We start from the raw sequence: 22,736 nt of genomic DNA, 5'->3' as shown, positions 1-22,736 counted from the left end.
ATACGGATGATTTTGGCATACAGCTCATGAAAACCCAAAATTCCTATCTCACAAAATTAGCATATCATTAAAAGGGTCTCTAAACGAGCTATGAACCTAATCATCTGAATCAACGAGTTAACTCTAAACACCTGCAAAAGATTCCTGAGGCCTTTAAAACTCCCAGCCTGGTTCATCACTCAAAACCCCAATCATGGGTAAGACTGCCGACCTGACTGCTGTCCAGAAGGCCACTATTGACACCCTCAAGCAAGAGGGTAAGACACAGAAAGAAATTTCTGAACGAATAGGCTGTTCCCAGAGTGCTGTATCAAGGCACCTCAGTGGGAAGTCTGTGGGAAGGAAAAAGTGTGGCAGAAAACGCTGCACAACGAGAAGAGGTGACCAGACCCTGAGGAAGATTGTGGAGAAGGGCTGATTCCAGACCTTGGGGGACCTGCGGAAGCAGTGGACTGAGTCTGGAGTAGAAACATCCAGAGCCACCGTGCACAGGCGTGTGCAGGAAATGGGCTACAGGTGCCGCATTCCCCAGGTCAAGCCACTTTTGAACCAGAAACAGCGGCAGAAGCGCCTGACCTGGGCTACAGAGAAGCAGCACTGGACTGTTGCTCAGTGGTCCAAAGTACTTTTTTCGGATGAAAGCAAATTCTGCATGTCATTCGGAAATCAAGGTGCCAGAGTCTGGAGGAAGACTGGGGAGAAGGAAATGCCAAAATGCCAGAAGTCCGGTGTCAAGTACCCACAGTCAGTGATGGTCTGGGGTGCCGTGTCAGCTGCTGGTGTTGGTCCACTGTGTTTTATCAAGGGCAGGGTCAATGCAGCTAGCTATCAGGAGATTTTGGAGCACTTCATGCTTCCATCTGCTGAAAAGCTTTATGGAGATGAAGATTTCATTTTTCAGCACGACCTGGCACCTGCTCACAGTGCCAAAACCACTGGTAAATGGTTTACTGACCATGGTATCACTGTGCTCAATTGGCCTGCCAACTCTCCTGACCTGAACCCCATAGAGAATCTGTGGGATATTGTGAAGAGAACGTTGAGAGACTCAAGACCCAACACTCTGGATGAGCTAAAGGCCGCTATCGAAGCATCCTGGGCCTCCATAAGACCTCAGCAGTGCCACAGGCTGATTGCCTCCATGCCACGCCGCATTGAAGCAGTCATTTCTGCCAAAGGATTCCCGACCAAGTATTGAGTGCATAACTGTACATGATTATTTGAAGGTTGACGTTTTTTGTATTAAAAACACTTTTCTTTTATTGGTCGGATGAAATATGCTAATTTTGTGAGATAGGAATTTTGGGTTTTCATGAGCTGTATGCCACAATCATCTATATTAAGACAATAAAAGACCTGAAATATTTCAGTTAGTGTGCAATGAATCTAAAATATATGAATGTTAAATTTTCATCATTACATTATGGAAAATAATTAACTTTATCACAATATGCTAATATTTTGAGAAGGACCTGTATATCTTTATTAAAAAGTCACTCAGTCCAGGCTGAAGTCAAAAAACTTTCTAATATGCATGTTGTCTTTCAGTGTTTCCTGCAGATGTTAAGCTGATGCTGATGGTTAAAGAAGCAGCTCCTGTAAAGCACAGACCTTGTGCTGGCCTACATGACCCAAAGCCCCACCACATAAAGAAGGAACAGGAGGAGGTCTACACCAGTCTGGGGGGAGAGCAGCTCAATGGGAAGGAGGAGATTGATGCCATCAGGTTTCCAGTCACTGCTACTCCCATGAAGAGTGAGGATGATGAACAGTCCCCTCTGCTCTCACAGCTTTATCAAGACCAAATTAAAGGCAGAGCGCTTCCAGAAGACATCGATGGAGGACAAGAATCCATCAGGATACAAGATCATGGAGATGGTTCCATTTCCTCAGAAATTGACACTGAGAAGGATGAAAAGGCCGATGATGGAAACATTGACAAACCTTTTAGCTTCCCTGAGTTTGCTGAACAATTTGTTCACCGTGGCTTTCTTCAGAAAGACATGAAAAATTCAGAAATAGGATCTTTAAGCTCACTGGATAGGAAGAACTGTTTCACTGAGAAGAAAAATGTGGAATCGCCAAAGAAAGTCCAGACAGGAGTGAAGTTTAGCTGTGAAGACTGTGGTAAAACCTTTATTGGAAAAGGACCTTTAAACAAACACATGAGAATCCACACTGGACAGAAACCCTTCTGTTGTGATGTATGTGGACACAGATTTACTGAAAAAGGACATTTAAACAGACACATGAGAATCCACACTGGTCAGAAACCTTTCTGTTGTGATCTATGTGGAAAAAGATTTACCCAAAAAGTATGTTTAAACAAACACATGAGAATCCACACTGGTCAGAAACCTTTCTGTTGTGATCTATGTGGAAAACGATTTACCCAAAAAGTAGATTTAAACAGACACATGAGAATCCACACTGGTCAGAAACTGTTTTGTTGTGATCTATGTGGAAAAAGATTTAACCAAAAAGGAAGTTTAAACAAACACATGAGAATCCACACTGGACAGAAACCTTTCTCTTGTGATCTATGTGGACAAAGATTTAGCCTAAAAGGAGGTTTAAACACACACATGAGCATCCACACTGGACAGAAACCTTTCTGTTGTGATCTATGTGGACACAGATTTACTGAAAAAGGACATTTAAACAAACACATGAGAATCCACACTGGACAGAAACCTTTCTGTTGTGATCTATGTGGAAAAAGATTTAGCCAAAGAGGAAGTTTAAACACACACATGAGAATCCACACTGGACAGAAACCTTTCTGTTGTGATCTATGTGGACAAAGATTTAGCCAAAAAGGAAGTTTATTGAAACACATGAGAGTCCACACTGGACAGAAACCTTTCTGTTGTGATCTATGTGGACAAAGATTTAGCCAAAAAGGACATTTAAACACACACATGAGCATCCACACTGGACAAAAACCTTTCTGTTGTGATCTATGTGGACATAGATTTACTGAAAAAGGAGGTTTAAACAAACACATGAGAATCCACACTGGTCAGAAACCTTTCTGTTGTGATCTATGTGGACGAAGATTTAACCAAAAAGGACATTTAAACAAACACATGAGAATCCACACTAGAGAGGAAAATGACTAAGGTTTGAAGGCTCAAACAGATCACGGTCGCTGTAAAATTTGTGATGTGAAGTGCAAGGCCAGTGGACAATTTGCACAATTTTGGTCAGCCTCAGATATTTGGCTACAACTCCTGCATTCAGCACCGTTAACACGCCTGCTAATGGATGCAATTTATGCGTTAAATTTGTGCCTCATTAAGAAACTAAAACGCCGTAGTTAATTGTTTTCATATTGAAGAAATGTTTGAAATATCTGAGATGTTACAATACAAACGGCTGGATGTTGTTTTGATATATTCAATAAAGTTTATATATATCACACTACCAGTCAAAAGTTTTAGATAACTTTCTCACTTAATGGGTCTCTTTATTTTCATGACTATTTACATTGTAGATTCTCACTAAAGGCAACAAGACTTTGAAGGAACACATAAAAACGCCAGTGACTGTCCACCGTCTCTACATGTTCATCCAGGAGGAGTGAATGCTGCAAGTCACTGACTGGATGTAATCTGCTGGGTTTCCTTAGACAGAAAAACTTTTTATCCAATTTGAATAAATAACTGAATCTGACTGAACTGTTCAATGGTAAGGATTAATTGGAATGTACAGGGGTTGGACAATGAAACTGAAACACCTGGTTTTAGACCACAATAATTTATTAGTATGGTGTAGGGCCTCCTTTTGCAGCCAATACAGCATCAATTCGTCTTCGGAATGACATATACAGGTCCTTCTCAAAATATTAGCATATTGTGATAAAGTTCATTATTTTCCATAATGTCATGATGAAAATTTAACATTCATATATTTTAGATTCATTGCACACTAACTGAAATATTTCAGGTCTTTTATTGTCTTAATACGGATGATTTTGGCATACAGCTCATGAAAACCCAAAATTCCTATCTCACAAAATTAGCATATAATTAAAAGGGTCTCTAAACCAGCTATGAACCTAATCATCTGAATCAACGAGTTAACTATAAACACCTGCAAAAGATTCCTGAGGCCTTTAAAACTCCCAGCCTGGTTCATCACTCAAAACCCCAATCATGGGTAAGACTGCCGACCTGACTGCTGTCCAGAAGGCCACTATTGACACCCTCAAGCAAGAGAGTAAGACACAGAAAGAAATTTCTGAACGAATAGGCCGTTCCCAGAGTGCTGTATCAAGGCACCTCAGTGGGAAGTCTGGTGGAAGGAAAACGTGTGGCAGAAAACGCTGCACAACGACAAGAGGTGACCGGACCCTGAGGAAGATTGTGGAGAAGGGCCGATTCCAGACCTTGGGGGACCTGCGGAAGCAGTGGACTGAGTCTGGAGTAGAAACATCCAGAGCCACCGTGCACAGGCGTGTGCAGGAAATGGGCTACAGGTGCTGCATTCCCCAGGTCAAGCCACTTTTGAGCCTCCATGCCACGCCGCATTGAAGCAGTCATTTCTGCCAAAGGATTCCCGACCAAGTATTGAGTGCATAACTGTACATGATTATTTGAAGGTTGATGTTTTTTGTATTAAAAACACTTTTCTTTTATTGGTTGGATGAAATATGCTAATTTTGTGAGATAGGAATTTTGGGTTTTCATGAGCTGTATGCCATAATGTCACCCATAATGTTGTGTGCATTTCACTATTTTGAGCAAAACTGTGCTCTTACCCTGCTAATTGAACCTTCACACTCTGCTCTTACCGGTGCAATGTGCAATCAATGAAGACTGGCTACCAGGCTGGTCCAATTTAGCCATGAAACCTCCCACACTAAAATGACAGGTGTTTCAGTTTCATTGTCCAACCCCTGTACGTATGTGTGGTCACAGATGTTTGTGATGCCTCTTTCATCCATCACGTTTAAAGGGCTGGCTGGACCACATCACTAAGATGTAATCAGGAATATGCAGAATTAGAAGATGGTGCTCACAAAATATGACAATTAGTTATACCCCTCAAACATTAATCACATCTATAATATTATTCTTGCCTGCATACAGTAGTTATGTTCTGGTGGTGTGTATATACACACACATATATATATATATATATATATATATATATATATATATATATATGTGTGTGTGTATATGTATATGTGTGTATATATATATAAAAAGAGTTGACTAAATAGAGAAACCAACAAGACCTTTAGAAATATTTTTTATTTGTGTGTGACATGAGAACTTCTGAACATACTTTATATTTCTTATTCATATTGTCCGACTTTTCTTTTTGGCCTGCAAGGGGGTGACCTTCCCCTGTTGGCAATCTTCTCCAGAATTGTCCTAAACAAACAAAAGGAAAGAGGGAAAACCAAAAGAAGTATGTTAATTACTGGATGGATATTTATGAAAGTTAGAAAGATGGGAGTTTTTGAAACTGGACAGAAATTGACTGTAAAGAATGTTGTTATTGTACCTCCAAGCCATGGTGGCTGAGTTTTTAGCTCCAGTAAAAAGGTGGTGGTTCTCACCCCTGAGCTTAATAAACTGGCCCGTCTGCTCCTTTGTCCCTAAACAATAAAAACAAAAAACCCATCTTGCTTAATATCAGTGTAAAAAAAGTATTTTTAAAAATTTTCCATTTGTCTTAATTTGCAGAACATATTAAAATATTTCTATTCAAATGCGTAAAACAAGCTCTTTCAAACGTTTAACGTCTTTACTGAGATTTGCTTGCATTTGAAAGTGTATTTCTCTTCAGCTGTACCTGGAATCACAAATTATAATTCTAGCTGAATTATAAATATACTTTTAAAAACACATATAGCATATTTCTTCATCAAAAATGAATATTTAAAAGCTTATTTATTCTCAATCACACTCTCCAGCAATACGGTAAGATTACATAAAATCGTCCATTTATTCAGGTTAACTTTAATATCACCTGTAATGCCAAATCGACTTACATGAACAAATGACACAATACATTAAAATAATACTAACATAAATTGTTAGAAATCACTTGTGGTTAACGATCACTGTGATGACTGGCAGCGGGAGCTCAGTGCCGATAGTCCGGTCAGATCTCTACCGGGCTAGCTCGCCCCACCGCCGGTAGGGCTGGCGAAGCAAGCCGGCAGTTACTACGGTGGGAGCGGAAAACTCCGAACATGTCGGAGCACGTTTGAAATTAAGTGATGTCTTGATAAATCAAGCAGATTTTTCACGTCTACACAGTTTTATTCCCGCACTAAAAACATTGTAAAAGTTCATTTGTGTCACAGAAAGTGTAATTTTTCACAGTTTACTCACAGCTTTTGCCACTGTGGTCCACCATGGCTGCCCCTGTTTGACCAAACCGCTTCGACCCGGAATTAATCATGGGAAAAGATGGACACTCACAACTCATTCTTCAAATCGGGCAAAAGAAGGACACATTTGTCGGCCACATTTGACAGACCTTCCGCGCCACGCTGTGACGTAATCACCCCACAAGTACGCAGTTGGAAGGATCCAGCCCCTGAATTGGGACACACCCTCAGCCTGCACATGGATCCTCCTCCTTCCTGTTTATTGACCAATAGGAGAGGAGCTGGAGAGAGGAAGGCAGCCCTCCTCATTTGCATAATGAAGCAGAAATGCATACGGTAAAGGAAAAAGAGAGACAAGGAAATGTAAAAAGAACAAAGGCATGTGTAAGGAAAAGGAAAAACAAAATATTTATACATTTCTTGATGAAAACGCATGTGTAATACAAAGGAAAAACAAAGTATATATATTTCTGCTTTTATTTTTAATTTTGTCAGGATCGGTCTTCCATAGACACCAGGACTCCCCTCTGTTAAATGGAGGTGGACTGAGGACAACTTAGTCTCAAGGCTGGCCAGGCGTCCTTATACCCTCCTGTGGATTCCTCTGGCACGTTAGATCTTATTGGTGACGCCAAAATTGTTGTGGATTTTTCTTATCAAAGTGGGAGAGACGTCAACTCATTAACAAGAGAAAGACCGGACTTTGTCTTTATAAGTTTATTCAAAGGCATTCAGCGTTTGAAGACCCTGTCACTGAGCTTAGTCAGTGAAGAAGAGCCCCAATAGAATTTACAGACAGTATTTATACCAATATGATGGGTGTTACCTCAACTTAAAAAGAGTTTGGAAATATAGCCCCTAGACCCTCCCTGGGTCAGAGGTAACAAAGTTATTTATGAGGGCACCCATCTACCATCCCTTGAGATACAACACTTCAGGGAGTGTTAACCATAAAACTCCTGATAATGAATTTAGAGCCCATCTGCTCTTAAGTAACCAAACACAGAGGTCACAGGTGAGAGAGGTAAAAAGAAGGTCAGAGCATTAAAAGAATTTTCCCATAACAAGATTAGAAAGGCTCAAGTGCATAAAGAGAGTGTTGAGGCGGTATTTTTTGATATTGAAAGAGCATATGATATGATGTGGAGAAAAGGGTTATTAATGGAAATTAGAAGAATGGGTATAAATGATCATATGTTTAAATGGCTTGATAATTTTATAGAAGGAAGACAAATACAAGTGCGGATAGGGAAGGAGTATTCTGAGAGATTGAATATAGAAAATGGGACACCACAGGGAAGCATAGTAAGCCCGTTATTATTTTCTGTTATAATTAATTATGTGTTAAGTTTTCTGTGGAAAAAACTAAAATAATGTTTTTTACACGGAAAAGAGTTGATGAAAAAATCAAGTTGAAATTATATGATCAGGAGTTGGAAAGAGTTAAACAATTTACGTTTCTTTGGTTGTTGGTTGATGAAAGAATGACATGGGGTGTACACATTAAGAAAATATTAGATAAATGTAGGAAGGTATTAAATATAATGAGGTGTTGTAGCCGAGTGGGGGAGCTGATAGAAAGGCATTGAAAGCCATTTATACTGGATTAATTAGGTCAGTCTTGGATTATGGGTGCATAGTTTATAATTCAGCAGCAGATCCAAATCTCCAAAAGCTAAATTATATTGAATATCAAGCTTTAAGAATATGTACAGGTGCTTTTAAAACATCTTCAATAGCAGCATTACAAGTTGAAATGGGAGAAATGCCTCTTAAATTTAGAAGGGACCAGTTATCTTTGAATTATTGGGCAAATTTACAAGGACAAAGGACTGACCATCCAACATTAAAAGTGCTTACAACAGATTGGGAAAAGGAAAAAAGAAAAAGCTTTGGATGGATAATAAATTCTAAAGCTAATGACTTTAATTTAAATAAATTAGATATAGGTCAGAGTTCCTTTACCTACAATACCACCTTGGATACTTCCTGATGCAAAAATAGATTTTTCATTATTAGAAAAGAAGAACAAAAATAAGTTTATTATGAATAAATATATTTTACAAGAATACATAAACCGGTATTATAACTATGTACATATATATATATATACTGATACATCAAAAATACTCCAAATAGGATAAGAATAGCTTTTTTGCACCACAATTTAATATTAAAGTAGGAAAAAGGGTAAGTGATGGAGGATTGGTTTATACAGGAGAAATGCTTGCTTTAATTCTTGCAGTTCAGTGGGTGGAAGAGGTTAGACTATTAAAATCAATCATTTGCTCAGACTCTAGTTCATCATTGGCCAGTTTGCAACATAGTCAATCAGATAGTTGACCAGATATATTAATTGAAATACAACAAACACTTTATAGAATCATTATGATGGGGCTTACAGTTTATTTTATATGGCTTCCAGCACGTCACGGGGTTAAGGGGAATGAAATGGTGGATAATATGGCTAAGAAGAGCGGCAATAGAATAATGGTTGACATTAATGTTAGGTTTAGTGTAAAAGAAGTAAAGGGTATAATAAAACAAAAAATGGAAGAGAGGTGGCAGAGGTTATAGGAAGAAGAAAGGAAAGGATGCTGGTTTTATAAAATACAAAGGAGAATTGGAGAAATGAGAAAAACAGAAAGAAATAGGAGAGAAGAGACAATTATATCACGTCTTAGAATAGAACCTTATTTATAAAAGGAAAAGATCAAACAGGGAAATGTGAGTGCGAGGAAGATAAGACAATAGAACATATTATTATACATTGTAGGAAATATCAGGTCCAGAGGAAGAAGTTGGTTAGGAATCTTAGTAATATGAAAATGAAATTAGACATTGTTTATTTATTGCAAAAGATTCAGAACACAGAGGATATCAGGCTATATTTAATTTTTTTAAACAGTGTTAGTTGTATAATAGGATTTAGTGTATGAAGGGGTTTGTATAAGTATGTATAGATGTCATGTGGTTCACACTCCTTACCAGTTGGTGGCGGTAATGCCTCCTTCAGTTGTTTGCCAACCGCCATTATAAGAAGAAGAAGAAGAAGAGGCATCGTTTGTCATCGGTCACGTGGTTTACCGCATTTACAAGCATTGAACCTTTTTACTCTGTAAACTCCTCGAAGCTTTGCTTCAAATGTTCCATCTCTAGAGTTTGGATCGAAGCCGAGTTATAACTACTCAGTAACTGTTAAAGGATCTTTTGAAGAGAAGCTAACAACAAAGATGTGGAGACAGCAGCTCAAACGGTGGCAGAGTGCAGCAGTGGGAGAGATTTCCCAAACAGCTAAAGAGGACAAAGAAGATCAGCAGCGTCTCAACATCCTGGAGGCTGATTTCAACCCTAAAGTTCTGCTGCACAGATTAGGTTTGTATGTTTTCATGTCAGTTACAGTTTAGGAACATTTTAGGTGACTAATGGATTAGCTTCTTAAAGACCAAATGTTCACCATAGACTTAAAACGGTAAACGCTTCGTCACTCGGTGGGAACGACCCACGTCCGCCATTTTGAGTGGTTTGTTGTCCTTCGACACCGATACAAGTTTGTTTAGAAACTAATTAATAGGGCTGCATGATATACCGCGGTGAAGTTAGTTTAAAGTTGGACATTGGATATTCAAGCTCCGCGGAGTTAGCGGCATCTAGCTGACGGTTGATCCGATTCAGGCACTCAGATTTCGGCTAGCTGCTCTCTGTTGCTCCCTCTTCTGACCCGCGGTGGTTCACTTAGGGACCGTCAATAAGTTTCCGAACCAAACAATCGTGGAAAATAAAAATAAATAAATTCCTTGTCTTGGGACCAATTGAAACGAAAACAATAGTAAATCATGCTACTAGATTACATCAATGAGTCACACTCATTTTTATTCCATTTTAAGGATTTTTATATTTTTTAGGATTATTTTTAGTTCAAAATTAGCATTTTTCTTCAATAGCTTCCAGGTCATGTGACCCACTGACACATAATCTGTCTGAAATTGTTCTACTAGTCTGGATAGATGAGACACACCCTTTTTTATTCCATTTTAAGCATTTTTATATTTTATATACATTTCTTTCATCACAAATCATGTTTTTTTTTTCCAATAGTTTTTAGGTCATGTGACCCAGTGGTACAGAACTACTGTTAAATAATTATATTAGACTGAATAAATGAGACACATTTCTTTTTATCTGATTTAATTGCATTTTCCATTTTTTGTGAGGTAACATGACTTTCACAAAACTAATGTTAAATCATTCTACTAAACATGACAGATGAGACACAGTCTTAAAGCAATCTAACAGATCTACAGTTTTATTTCCAACATTATTTATTTCTAACATTATTGGACAAACTTCACACTTTGCACCTCACTTACATGATGGACATTTCCATCCTTTCTTTGTCATTTTCTGTGCTGTTTGTGTTGAGGCACTAGACCTGGAGCCATCTATCAGTCATCACACTGGATCTGTTAATATTGTAGATGCTGATGGTTGTGGGCAGGAAGGATCTCCTGTAGGTCCGTCTTACAGCAGATCTGAAGAAGCCTCTGACTGAAGACACTCTGTTGTTGTAGGACAGTCTCATGAAGAGGATGCTCAGGGTTCTCCATAATGTTCTTCATTTTATGAAGAATCCTTCTTTCCACCATGATCTCCAGAGGAGTCCCCAGAACAGAGCCAGCCTTCTTTCTTAGCTTGTTGAACTTGTTCAGGTCCCTGGTTCTGATGCTGCTTCTCCAGCAGATGATGGCAGAAGAGATCAGACTCTCCACAACAGACTTATAGAAGATATGCAGCATCTTGCTGCAAACGCCAAAGGACCAAAACTTCCTCAAAAAGTACATTCTGCTCTGTCCCTTCTTGTAGATGGCTTCACAGTTGCATCTCCACACCACACCATGTTTCCACACCATGCCACCTTCCTGTACTCATCTTCTTGTCCATCTCTGATCCACCCCACAACTGCAGAATCATCCGAGTATTTCTGCAGATGACAGGAGTCTGTCTTGTACTGAAAGTCTGAGGTGTACAGAGTAAAAAGGAATGGTGAGAGTACCGTCCCCTGTGGTGCTCCGTATTTGTTTGTAGAAATTTGAGGAAATACATTACAATTTTGAATGAGGCTGTAACATAACAAAATGGGTTCCGTTTCTGGGTTCAGTGTTTGTCTTTCTGCTCTGGGTTCATAGAAATATAACAATTAAATACATAATTTCCATTCCAACACGTCAGTTTTATTTAAAAACCTTAGGCCATTTTTCCTTGTAATGTGTTGATGAGCTTCCTTATCCGACTCTAATAAAAGGGAAACATTAGAACTTAAGCTTTATATTATTATAGTATAAGTGTGAGAAACAGCTATGAGTCATATTAATAAAGGTTATCCTTACAAGAAAATGCAACTAGACATAGCGGCTGTATTAGCATTGAAACAACAGACTGCATGATATAGTTTCTTAATGACTTCAAAACATCGTCCCCATAAACATTTTCTGATGTTCTAAATACAGAAAAACACCACTTAATATCAGTTTTTTTGAAATAACTAAATAAAAACTTAAAATACGTTGAAGAACTTTAAATAAAAGTTAACAAAACTTAAATTCAACTGCAAATCGTCCCATTGCAGTTGTTCCATATTTTCTCTACTCCCCAAGTGGTTATAAGGCTGTTGTATTACTGGAGGAAGGACTTTGCTCAGTCAAACTAGGAGAAGGGTAAGGTACTGGTCAACAACGGTATGAGCAACAATGTAGGTAAACTCAATAAACTCTTTTTAAAGTCTTAAGTGTGTGGTGAACTAAATTATAGTTTTATTTATGGTGTTTCTCTGTCTCTCATCCTGAGTGAATGTTTTATTAGGGCAGGTTCTTGGTTAAAAAGAAAAACCCAACGTGTTCACTTTGCAAGGTTTTATACATGTGTGCTGACATATTGTTATACAGGTCCTTCTCAAAAAATTAGCATATTGTGATAAAGTTCATTATTTTCCATAATGTCATGATGAAAATTTAACATTCATATATTTTAGATTCATTGCACACTAACTGAAATATTTCAGGTCTTTTATTGTCTTAATACGGATGATTTTGGCATACAGCTCATGAAAACCCAAAATTCCTATCTCACAAAATTAGCATATCATTAAAAGGGTCTCTAAACGAGCTATGAACCTAATCATCTGAATCAACGAGTTAACTCTAAACACCTGCAAAAGATTCCTGAGGCCTTTAAAACTCCCAGCCTGGTTCATCACTCAAAACCCCAATCATGGGTAAGACTGCCGACCTGACTGCTGTCCAGAAGGCCACTATTGACACCCTCAAGCAAGAGGGTAAGACACAGAAAGAAATTTCTGAACGAATAGGCTGTTCCCAGAGTGCTGTATCAAGGCACCTCAGTGGGAAGTCTGTGGGAAGGAAAAAGTGTGGCAGAAAACGCTGCACAACGAGAAGAAGTGACCGGACCCTGAGGAAGATTGTGGAGAAGGGCCGATTCCAGACCTTGGGGGACCTGCGGAAGCAGTGGACTGAGTCTGGAGTAGAAACATCCAGAGCCACCGTGCACAGGCGTGTGCAGGAAATGGGCTACAGGTGCCGCATTCCCCAGACCTGGGCTACAGAGAAGCTGCACTGGACTGTTGCTCAGTGGTCCAAAGTACTTTTTTCAGATGAAAGCAAATTCTGCATGTCATTCGGAAATCAAGGTGCCAGAGTCTGGAGGAAGACTGGGGAGAAGGAAATGCCAAAATGCCAGAAGTCCAGTGTCAAGTACCCACAGTCAGTGATGGTCTGGGGTGCCGTGTCAGCTGCTTGTGTTGGTCCACTGTGTTTTATCAAGGGCAGGGTCAATGCAACTAGCTATCAGGAGATTTTGGAGCACTTCATGCTTCCATCTGCTGAAAAGCTTTATGGAGATGAAGATTTCATTTTTCAGCACGACCTGGCACCTGCTCACAGTGCCAAAACCACTGGTAAATGGTTTACTGACCATGGTATCACTGTGCTCAATTGGCCTGCCAACTCTCCTGACCTGAACCCCATAGAGAATCTGTGGGATATTGTGAAGAGAACATTGAGAGACTCAAGACCCAACACTCTGGATGAGCTAAAGGCCGCTATCGAAGCATCCTGGGCCTCCATAAGACCTCAGCAGTGCCACAGGCTGATTGCCTCCATGCCACGCCGCATTGAAGCAGTCATTTCTGCAAAAGGATTCCCGACCAAGTATTGAGTGCATAACTGTACATGATTATTTGAAGGTTGACGTTTTTTGTATTAAAAACACTTTTCTTTTATTGGTCGGATGAAATATGCTAATTTTGTGAGATAGGAATTTTGGGTTTTCATGAGCTGTATGCCAAAATCATCCGTATTAAGACAATAAAGGACCTGAAATATTTCAGTTAGTGTGCAATGAATCTAAAATATATGAATATTAAATTTTCATCATTACATTATAGAAAATAATGAACTTTATCACAATATGCTAATTTTTTGAGAAGGACCTGTATTTCCTGATGTACCAAAAAGTCTCTCTGAAGGTGAACTACTTGCAGGTATGCAGAGATACTTTCTTGCTAGCTTTCTCAGCTGTGGGAAAGTAATTTGGTGGAGTTTCCGCCATACCAAGGGGTCTCCCTCACTGTCTATGGCAGGGGACAGCAAGTAACTGTTAAACTCAGCTTCTACAGCTTGTGAAAGTTGCACAAAAGATGAGGCAGGAAGTGGTGCTGTCTTGAAGAAACTGCCCAGTGATTTCTTTGCCTCCTTCATGGTGGTACTGGGTGGAGAAAATAATATAGGGGAAATAAACACACTTTAATTATAATGATATATATATATCACATCATTTGTTTTAATTCATATATATATATATGTATGTATATATGTGTGTGTGTGTGTGTGTGTGTATATATATATACACACACACACACACACACACACACACACACAGAGCAAGACAAGTGAGGAAACTGTAAGTAACGAAGAACTCATAGTTAAAAAAAACTGCACGTTTCTTTACAAACTGAGGTACTCTGCAAGGCATGCTGAAAACATGTAACAACTACGAGAGGAAACACGATGAATCTTCATTGTCACCTCCAATACAACCACAAAGACCTGTATGATGAGTTTCAAAAAGCAAGCGCTAGTAAAGTAAAAGTTGCAAACTTTACGAAAAGTCAGAGTACAACAGTCCAGCTGACGTCCACGTATCACTACTTATGAGAAAACATCAAAGCGATACACAGACATAACTGAGGTCATTGCACGTTATTTGGCTAAGGACATGATGCCCATGAATACAGTGAGCTGGGAAGGTTTAGTCAGTCTGATAAACACATTGGACCGAAGATGCCACATCCCGTCACGGAATTACTTTTCCAATTTCGCCATTCCGCAAATGTACGAAATATGACGTAAGACAGTAAAATCCAAACTGAGCCAAGCTGAATACTACGCAAGTACTACAGACCTTTGGACAATGAAACTGAAACACCTGTCATTTTAGTGTGGGAGGTTTCATGGCTAAATTGGACCAGCCTGGTAGCCAGTCTTCATTGATTGCACATTGCACCAGTAAGAGCAGAGTGTGAAGGTTCAATCAAAATATTGAAATGCACAAATGCACTCTAAATTGCCCTTAGGTGTGCATGGTTGTTTGTGTGTTGCCCTGCGATGGACTGGCGACCTGTCCAGGATGTACCCTGCCTCTCGCCCATAGACTGCTGGAGATAGGCACCAGCTTCCCCGTGACCCACTATGGAATAAGCGGTAGAAAATGACTGACTGACTGACTGACTATATATATGTATATGTGTGTATATATGTGTACTGGGTAAATTATTAATTCATATATATATATGAATTAATAATTTACCCAGTTGTTTAGTTCTGTAGCTTTCACAATGTTGGCACCATGGTCCAAGGTGATACATACTTGTTGGTCTTCTTGAAGATCCCAGCTGGACAACACCTCACGTAATCCAAGGGATATATTTTCACTGGTGTGTGACTCTGGAAAATACACAGGCTCTAGACACTGTGTTGTTAGTTCAAAGCCTTCGGTGAGGAAGTGCACAGTAAAACTCATGTATGATTCTGTTGTGCGACTTGACCAAAGGTCTGTAGTACTTGCGTAGTATTCAGCTTGGCTCAGTTTGGATTTTGTTGTGTTATGGCATATTTCGTACATTTGCGGAATGGCGAAATTGGAAAAGTAATTCCGTGACGGGATGTGGCATCTTCGGTCCAATGTGTTTATCAGACTGACAAAACCTTCCCTGCTCACTGTATTCATGGGCATCATGTCCTTAGTCAAATAACGTGCAATGGCCTCAGTTATGTCTGTGTATCGCTTCGATGTTTTCTCATAAGTAGTGATACGTGGACGTCAGCTGGACTGTTGTACTCTGACTTATCGTAAAGTTTGCAACTTTTACTTTGCTAGCGCTTGCTTTTTGAAACTCCTCATACAGGTCTTTGTGGTTGTATTGGAGGTGACAATGAAGATTCATCGTGTTTCCTCACATAGTTGTTACATGCATTCAGCATGCCTTGCAGAGTACCTCAGTTTGTAAAGAAACGTGCAGTTTTTTTTTTTACTTCGTTACAGTTTCCTCACTCTTCTTGCTCTCAGCCATTGAAACTCTCACTAAAACTGCTTAGTTCTTTGCTATCCACTCGCGTCTACATAGGGGGCTGGCATCTAATGTAAAGAGATCCATCGGAATAGCCAAACACAGCATTTGATTGGTCAAATACTCCAAGCTTTCATGTGATTGACAAAGCGTGTTACTTTAAGAAGAATTTATGTAAATCATAATCGTAAATATTTGAGCCAACCATTTAAAAAGCTGTACATAAGCTGCTAAGCTTTCTATGTCTAAGCATGTTTTTGCTATCTTTAGAGAAGCCGCCCTACGAATTTCACAATTCTGACCCTGACTGGGTTAAATTGCCCTTAGGTGTGGTTGTGTACATGGTGGTTTATCTCCATCATGTTTAACTTAGTCAATGGGAGATGACACTTTCGTACTTTTCTTTGCCATATAATCTTTCCATTGATGCCATTTTAAACCAGGGTCTTTCTTATTGTTCAGTCTAGAACACTGACTTTAAATAAGGAATGTCATGCCTTCAGTGGTTTAGATGTTGTCCTGGGTTTTTTTGTGACCTATTAGATTAGTATTTTTGGAGTACTTATCATTTTTCTTCTAGCACCAGATAAATTCCTTACCACAGAGGACTTAAAGAGCTAATTACCTCTATTAGAAAGATTGGATTAGATCCAGCTCTTACCAGTAAACTCCCAAGTATTATTAGTCATTTGATTTGTTTTTCTGTGTTTGATTTTCTGTATCATTGTAATGCTTTTCCTCATGTACAGCACTTTGAGTGCCTTGTTGCAGGAAAATGAAAAGTAAAAAAACTTGACTATCTTTGGTAGGCAGGTTACTCCTGGAAAGGTTCCCTGTTGTTCCACATTGTCTCTTTTTATGGAGGATGGCTCTCACGGTGGTTATCTGGATTCCCAAACCTTTTTTCCAGACGCATAGATTTCAATGACTTTGTTATGAACCAGGATCAACGTGTTATTCATATTCTAGGAGTATGCTCTTTTCACAGCGTTCCATTGGAAACAGGTTTTTCTACCGGCATTATGAAGCAGTGAGTAACATTCAAGGGAAGGAACAACGAGTCTGGGAGACAGGAACATAGCACAGATTTCTGCCATGGCAACCACGGGAGCCAGCAGCCAGACCATAAAGGCAATATTGGCTTTTATTTTTTTCCTAAACATTAAAGTTTCTCAAGTAATGAAGTGCATCGTTTCACAGAGGATGTTGGTATTTATGTTTGGTTAAAATCAAACATCTGACATCCAAAGGTTTCATTATCAAATTAAAACAATCAACGATATGTTTTCAGAAAACCGTAGTAGGACTTAGTGTCATGATTTGTAATCGGCCATGTTGCTCAGCTTAGCACACCTGTCTGATCATTTCACTCACCTGTTTCGCCAGTATTTCTACCCGTTTCTCCTCTGATGCCAGAACATTTCTTTGCCTTGCCGCAGTGTTCATGATAAACTTATTGTGTATGACCCAGTTTCCGATGCTACATCTATGATTCTTGCTAAACACTTGTTGGACCAAGCCTTCCATGTATGCTCTTTTGCCTGCCTGTTCGTACCTCTTCATCTTGCCTCATGTCTTCTAAGTAGACTTATTCTCTGCCTCCTCTGTTTATGAACCTATTCTGAAGACCATTGCAGTTGAAAACATTACAAATTGGGGAAAAACTGTAGCTGCTTTTTCCAGGTCTTTCTTAGGCTTTCTGTGAGTGCTCCTTGACTCTTGGACAACTTGTTTGATTATTCTTTTGACTCCTTTGTCAGAATTCAGTTTTATTTATATAGCGCCAATCCATAACACATGTCATCTTAAGGCACTTTACAAAGTCAATTAAATCAAATCATACAGATTTCAAGTCAGGTACATACATTTCAATTAATCCTGTCATTCCTGATGTTTTGGATTAGCTGAAGGTTTACAATACTCCAACCTTGAAGTAACAAATGCATGGACTAATTTTTCAGTGTCACTCATGAGTAGGATATTTCTAATTTTGGCAATGAAAGAAGGAAGTCCTAGAAACCTGTTAAATATGGGATTTAAATGACATGTCCTGGTCGAAAATAACACCATGGTTTTTTACTTTATTACCGGAGGCCATTTTAATGCCATCCAGGTTAAGTGATTGACTAAGCAGTTTCTTTTTTAAAGATTCGGGTCCAAAGACGACAACATCCATCTTGTCTAGATTTAGAAGCAGAAAATGCAAAGTCATCCAAGTTTTTATATCTTCAAGACATGCTTGTAGTCTATCTAACTGGTTGGGCTCATCAGGATTTATGGATAAGTAAAGCTGAGTATCATCAGCGTAACAGGGAAATGTATCCTATGCTGCCTGATAATTTGACCTATTGGAAGCATATATATAGTAAAGAGAATTGGCCCAAGTACTGAACCCTGTGGTACTCTACAATTAACCCTGGAGTTTAAAGATGATTTATCATTTACATTAACAAACTGGAATCTGTCAGACAGATAAGATTTAAACCAGCCTAGCGCTGTTCCCCTGATCCCTACAGCATATTCCAGCCTTTCTTATAGAATATTATGGTCGACTGGATCAAATGCAGCACTGAGATCTAACAGAACCAGAACAGACACAAGTCCATTATCTGAGGCCATACGAATATCATTAGTGAGTTTCAGCAGAGCTGTTTCAGTGCTATGATGAGCTCTGAAACCTGACTGAAACTCTTCAAACAGGTCATTGCTGTATAAATGTAAAACTCCCAGCATGGTTCATCACTCAAAACCCCAATCATGGGTAAGACTGCCGACCTGACTGCTGTCCAGAAGGCCACTATTGACACCCTCAAGCAAGAGGGTAAGACACAGAAAGAAATTTCTGAACGAATAGGCTGTTCCCAGAGTGCTGTTTCAAGGCAACTCAGTGGGAAGTCTGTGAGAAGGAAAAAGTGTGGCAGAAAACGCTGCACAACGAGAAGAGGTGACCGGACCCTGAGGAAGATGGTGGAGAAGGGCCGATTCCAGACCTTGGGGGACCTGCGGAAGCAGTGGACTGAGTCTGGAGTAGAAACATCCAGAGCCACCGTGCACAGGAAATGGGCTACAGGTGCCGCATTCCCCAGGTCAAGCCACTTTTGAACCAGAAACAGCGGCAGAAGCGCCTGAAATGGGCTACAGAGAAGCAGCACTGGACTGTTGCTCAGTGGTCCAAAGTACTTTTTTTGGATGAAATCAAATTCTGCATGTCATCCGGAAATCAAGGTGCCAGAGTCTGGAGGAAGACTGGGGAGAAGGAAATGCCAAAATGCCAGAAGTCCCGTGTCAAGTACCCACAGTCAGTGATGGTCTGCTGCTGGTGTTGGTCCACTGTGTTTTATCAAGGGCAGGGTCAATGCAGCTAGCTATCAGGAGATTTTGGAGCACTTCATGCTTCCATCTGCTGAAAAGCTTTATGGAGATGAAGATTTCATTTTTCAGCATGACCTGGCACCTGCTCACAGTGCCAAAACCACTGGTAAATGGTTTACTGACCATGGTATCACTGTGCTCAATTGGCCTGCCAACTCTCCTGACCTGAACCCCATAGAGAATCTGTGGGATATTGTGAAGAGAACGTTGAGAGACTCAAGACCCAACACTCTGGATGAGCTAAAGGCCGCTATCGAAGCATCCTGGGCCTCCATAAGACCTCAGCAGTGCCACAGGCTGATTGCCTCCATGCCACGCCGCATTGAAGCAGTCATTTCTGCCAAAGGATTCCCGACCAAGTATTGAGTGCATAACTGTACATGATTATTTGAAGGTTGACGTTTTTTGTATTAAAAACACTTTTCTTTTATTGGTCGGATGAAATATGCTAATTTTGTGAGATAGGAATTTTGGGTTTTCATGAGCTGTATGCCAAAATCATCCGTATTAAGACAATAAAAGACCTGAAATATTTCAGTTAGTGTGCAATGAATCTAAAATATATGAATGTTAAATTTTCATCATGACATTATGGAAAATAATGAACTTTATCACAATATGCTAATATTTTGAGAAGGACCTGTAGCTACCTTAAACCAGAAGACCAGACGTCTTTCTAGGGCCACCTGACTTTGACTGGTCTACGGTGAAATTGTCCTTTCCACTTCAGGATTGTGGTTGCAGCAGCGCTCACTGGAACAGTCAGAAGCTTAGAAATGCAGCTGTAATGTTTGCCATTAGTATGTTTTGCAATAGTAAGACCTTTTTGTGAAGGTCTCTTTGCTTTTGCCAGTTTTATCCCTCTGTGCAATACTTTAGTAATAAGAAACCTTCTTATAGGGTATCAATAAATATTAAAGCAGCTGATATTGATTTGATCGTATAAAAGATGCTTTCTAAATGCTGACAGATTTAATATGGTTGTTTGGCTTTTTATACACCTTCAGACATCCATTTCTTCATGGGTTAAATCCTTATTCTCTGTGTCATTCCAAGTTTTTACCCATAACTTTCTTTGTGGAATAATTGGCTTTAATTTCTTATTATATGAGGAGTATTTGATAGTTGCCAACATCTGGTGTGAATTCTATGTCATTGTTTTTAAAATGTATATTTAAACTGAGAAAAAGTTGACATGTTCATTGCTTATTATACCTGCTTTAAAACCTGATTATTCCACATAGAAACTAGTTAAAAAGATTAATTATGCGGCACACTGTAAACAATTGTAGACAAGCGAGATGGAGACAAAAAAGACTAAAATGGTTTCAGTATATGGTTGTTGAGAATAAGTGAACAGATCATGACATAAATCAACAGACATAAGAAGCAACAATGCAAAATAAAAGGATAAGAATAAATGATAATTAAATCAAAGAATTTAATGTAACCAAAGTACCTAAATATATCTTTATTAAAAAGTCACTCAGTCCAGCCTGAAGTCAAAAAACTTTCTAATATGCATGATGTCTTTCAGTGTTTCCTGCAGATGTTAAGCAGATGGTTAAAGAAGCAGCTCCTGTAAAGCACAGACCTTGTGCTGGCCTACATGACCCAAAGCCCCACCACATAAAGAAGGAACAGGAGGAGGTCTACACCAGTCTGGGGGGAGAGCAGCTCAATGGGAAGGAGGAGATTGATGCCATCAGGTTTCCAGTCATTGCTACTCCCATAAAGAGTGAGGATGATGAACAGTCCCCTCTGCTCTCACAGCTTTATCAAGACCAAATTAAAGGCAGAGCGCTTCCAGAAGACATCGATGGAGGAGAAGAATCCATCAGGATACAAGATCATGGAGATGGTTCCATTTCCTCAGAAACTGAAGACACTGAGAAGGATGAAAAGGCCGACATTAACAAACCTTTTAGCTTCCCTGAGTTTGCTGAACAATTTGTTCACCGTGGCTTTCTTCAGAAAGACATGAAAAATTCAGAAATAGGATCTTTAAGCTCGCTGGATTTGAAGAACTGTTTCACAAAGAAGAAAAATGTGGAATCGCCAAAGAAAGTCCAGACAGGAGTGAAGTTTAGCTGTGAAGACTGTGGTAAAACCTTTATTGGGAAAGGCACTTTAAACACACACCTGAGAATCCACACTGGGCAGAAACCTTTCTGTTGTGATCTATGTGAACAAAGATTTAGCCGAAAAGGAAATTTAAACACACACATGAGAATCCACACTGGACAGAAACCTTTCTGTTGTGATCTATGTGGACACAGATTTACTGAAAAAGGAAGTTTAAACAAACACATGAGAATCCACACTGGTCAGAAACCTTTCTGTTGTGATCTATGTGGACAAAGATTTAACCAAATAGGAGGTTTAAACTCACACATGAGAATCCACACTGGACAGAAACCTTTTTGTTGTGATCTATGTGGACAAAGATTTAGCCATAAATCAAGTTTAAACACACACATGAGAATCCACACTGGTCAGAAACCTTTCTGTTGTGATCTATGTGGACAAAGATTTAGCCGAAAAGGACATTTAAACACACACATGAGCATCCACACTGGACAGAAGCCTTTCTGTTGTGATCTATGTGGACAAAGATTTACTGAAAAAGGAGATTTAAACACACACATGAGAATCCACACTGGACAGAAACCTTTCTGTTGTGATCTATGTGGACAAAGATTTACTGAAAAAGGAAGTTTAAACAAACACATGAGAATCCACACTGGACAGAAACCTTTCTGTTGTGATCTATGTGGACACAGATTTACTGAAAAAGGAAATTTAAACATACACATGAGAATCCACACTGGACAGAAACCTTTCTGTTGTGATCTATGTGGACAAAGATTTAGCCATAAATCAAGTTTAAACAAACACATGAGAATTCACACTGGTCAGAAACCTTTCTGTTGTGATCTATGTGGACAAAGATTTAGCCATAAATCAAGTTTAAACAAACACATGAGAATCCACACTAGAGAGGAAAATGACTAAGGTTTGAAGGCTCAAACAGATTACGGTCGCTGTAAAATTTGTGATGTGAAGTGCAAGGCCAATGGACAATTTGCACAATTTTGGTCAGCCTCAGATATTTGGCTACAACTCCTGCATTCAGCACCGTTAACACGCCTGCTAATGGATGCAATTTGTGCGTTAAATTTGTGCCTCATTAAGAAACTAAAACTGCGTAGTTAAGGGTTTTCATGTTGAAGAAATGTTTGAAATATCTGAGATGTTACAATACAAACGGCTGGATGTTGTTTTGATATATTCAATAAAGTTTATATATATCACACTACCAGTCAAAAGTTTTAGATACATTTTCTCACTTAATTGGTCTCTTTATTTTCATGA

At 39.3% G+C, this 22,736-nt stretch overlaps 1 protein-coding gene and 1 long non-coding RNA gene across 2 annotated transcripts; one reads left to right on the top strand and one right to left on the bottom strand.

Moving 5' to 3' along the window:
• Nucleotides 1-1,795: 1,795 nt before the first annotated feature.
• On the top strand, nt 1,796-3,426 carry LOC124880581 (gastrula zinc finger protein XlCGF8.2DB-like). Its single transcript, XM_047385846.1, has 2 exons — nt 1,796-2,319; nt 2,404-3,426. The coding sequence occupies exons 1-2, from the start codon at nt 2,004-2,006 to the stop codon at nt 3,120-3,122; spliced, it is 1,035 nt and encodes a 344-aa protein (XP_047241802.1). The 5' UTR covers nt 1,796-2,003; the 3' UTR covers nt 3,123-3,426.
• A 1,814-nt stretch (nt 3,427-5,240) lies between these two features.
• LOC124880655 lies at nt 5,241-5,576 on the bottom strand. Its single transcript, XR_007041415.1, has 2 exons — nt 5,515-5,576; nt 5,241-5,381 (listed from the first exon to the last, which is right to left on the bottom strand). It is a non-coding gene; the product is annotated as an uncharacterized LOC124880655 (long non-coding RNA).
• Nucleotides 5,577-22,736: the final 17,160 nt, after the last annotated feature.

This window comes from Girardinichthys multiradiatus, chromosome 14 (assembly GCF_021462225.1).
Source record: "Girardinichthys multiradiatus isolate DD_20200921_A chromosome 14, DD_fGirMul_XY1, whole genome shotgun sequence".
Classification (NCBI taxonomy): domain Eukaryota; kingdom Metazoa; phylum Chordata; class Actinopteri; order Cyprinodontiformes; family Goodeidae; genus Girardinichthys; species Girardinichthys multiradiatus.
The sequence above is the reverse complement of the archived record's forward strand: the minus strand, read 5'-3'. Positions and strand labels throughout refer to the sequence as shown.

Excerpts from the sequence above, each read along its gene's own strand:
- LOC124880581 (XM_047385846.1), top strand. The coding sequence starts at position 2,004 with ATGAAAAATTCAGAAATAGGATCTTTAAGCTCACTGGATAGGAAGAAC. Across the intron at positions 2,320-2,403 it reads AAGATTTACCCAAAAAGTAT|ATTTAAACAGACACATGAGA; the intron begins GTTTAAACAAAC and ends CCCAAAAAGTAG.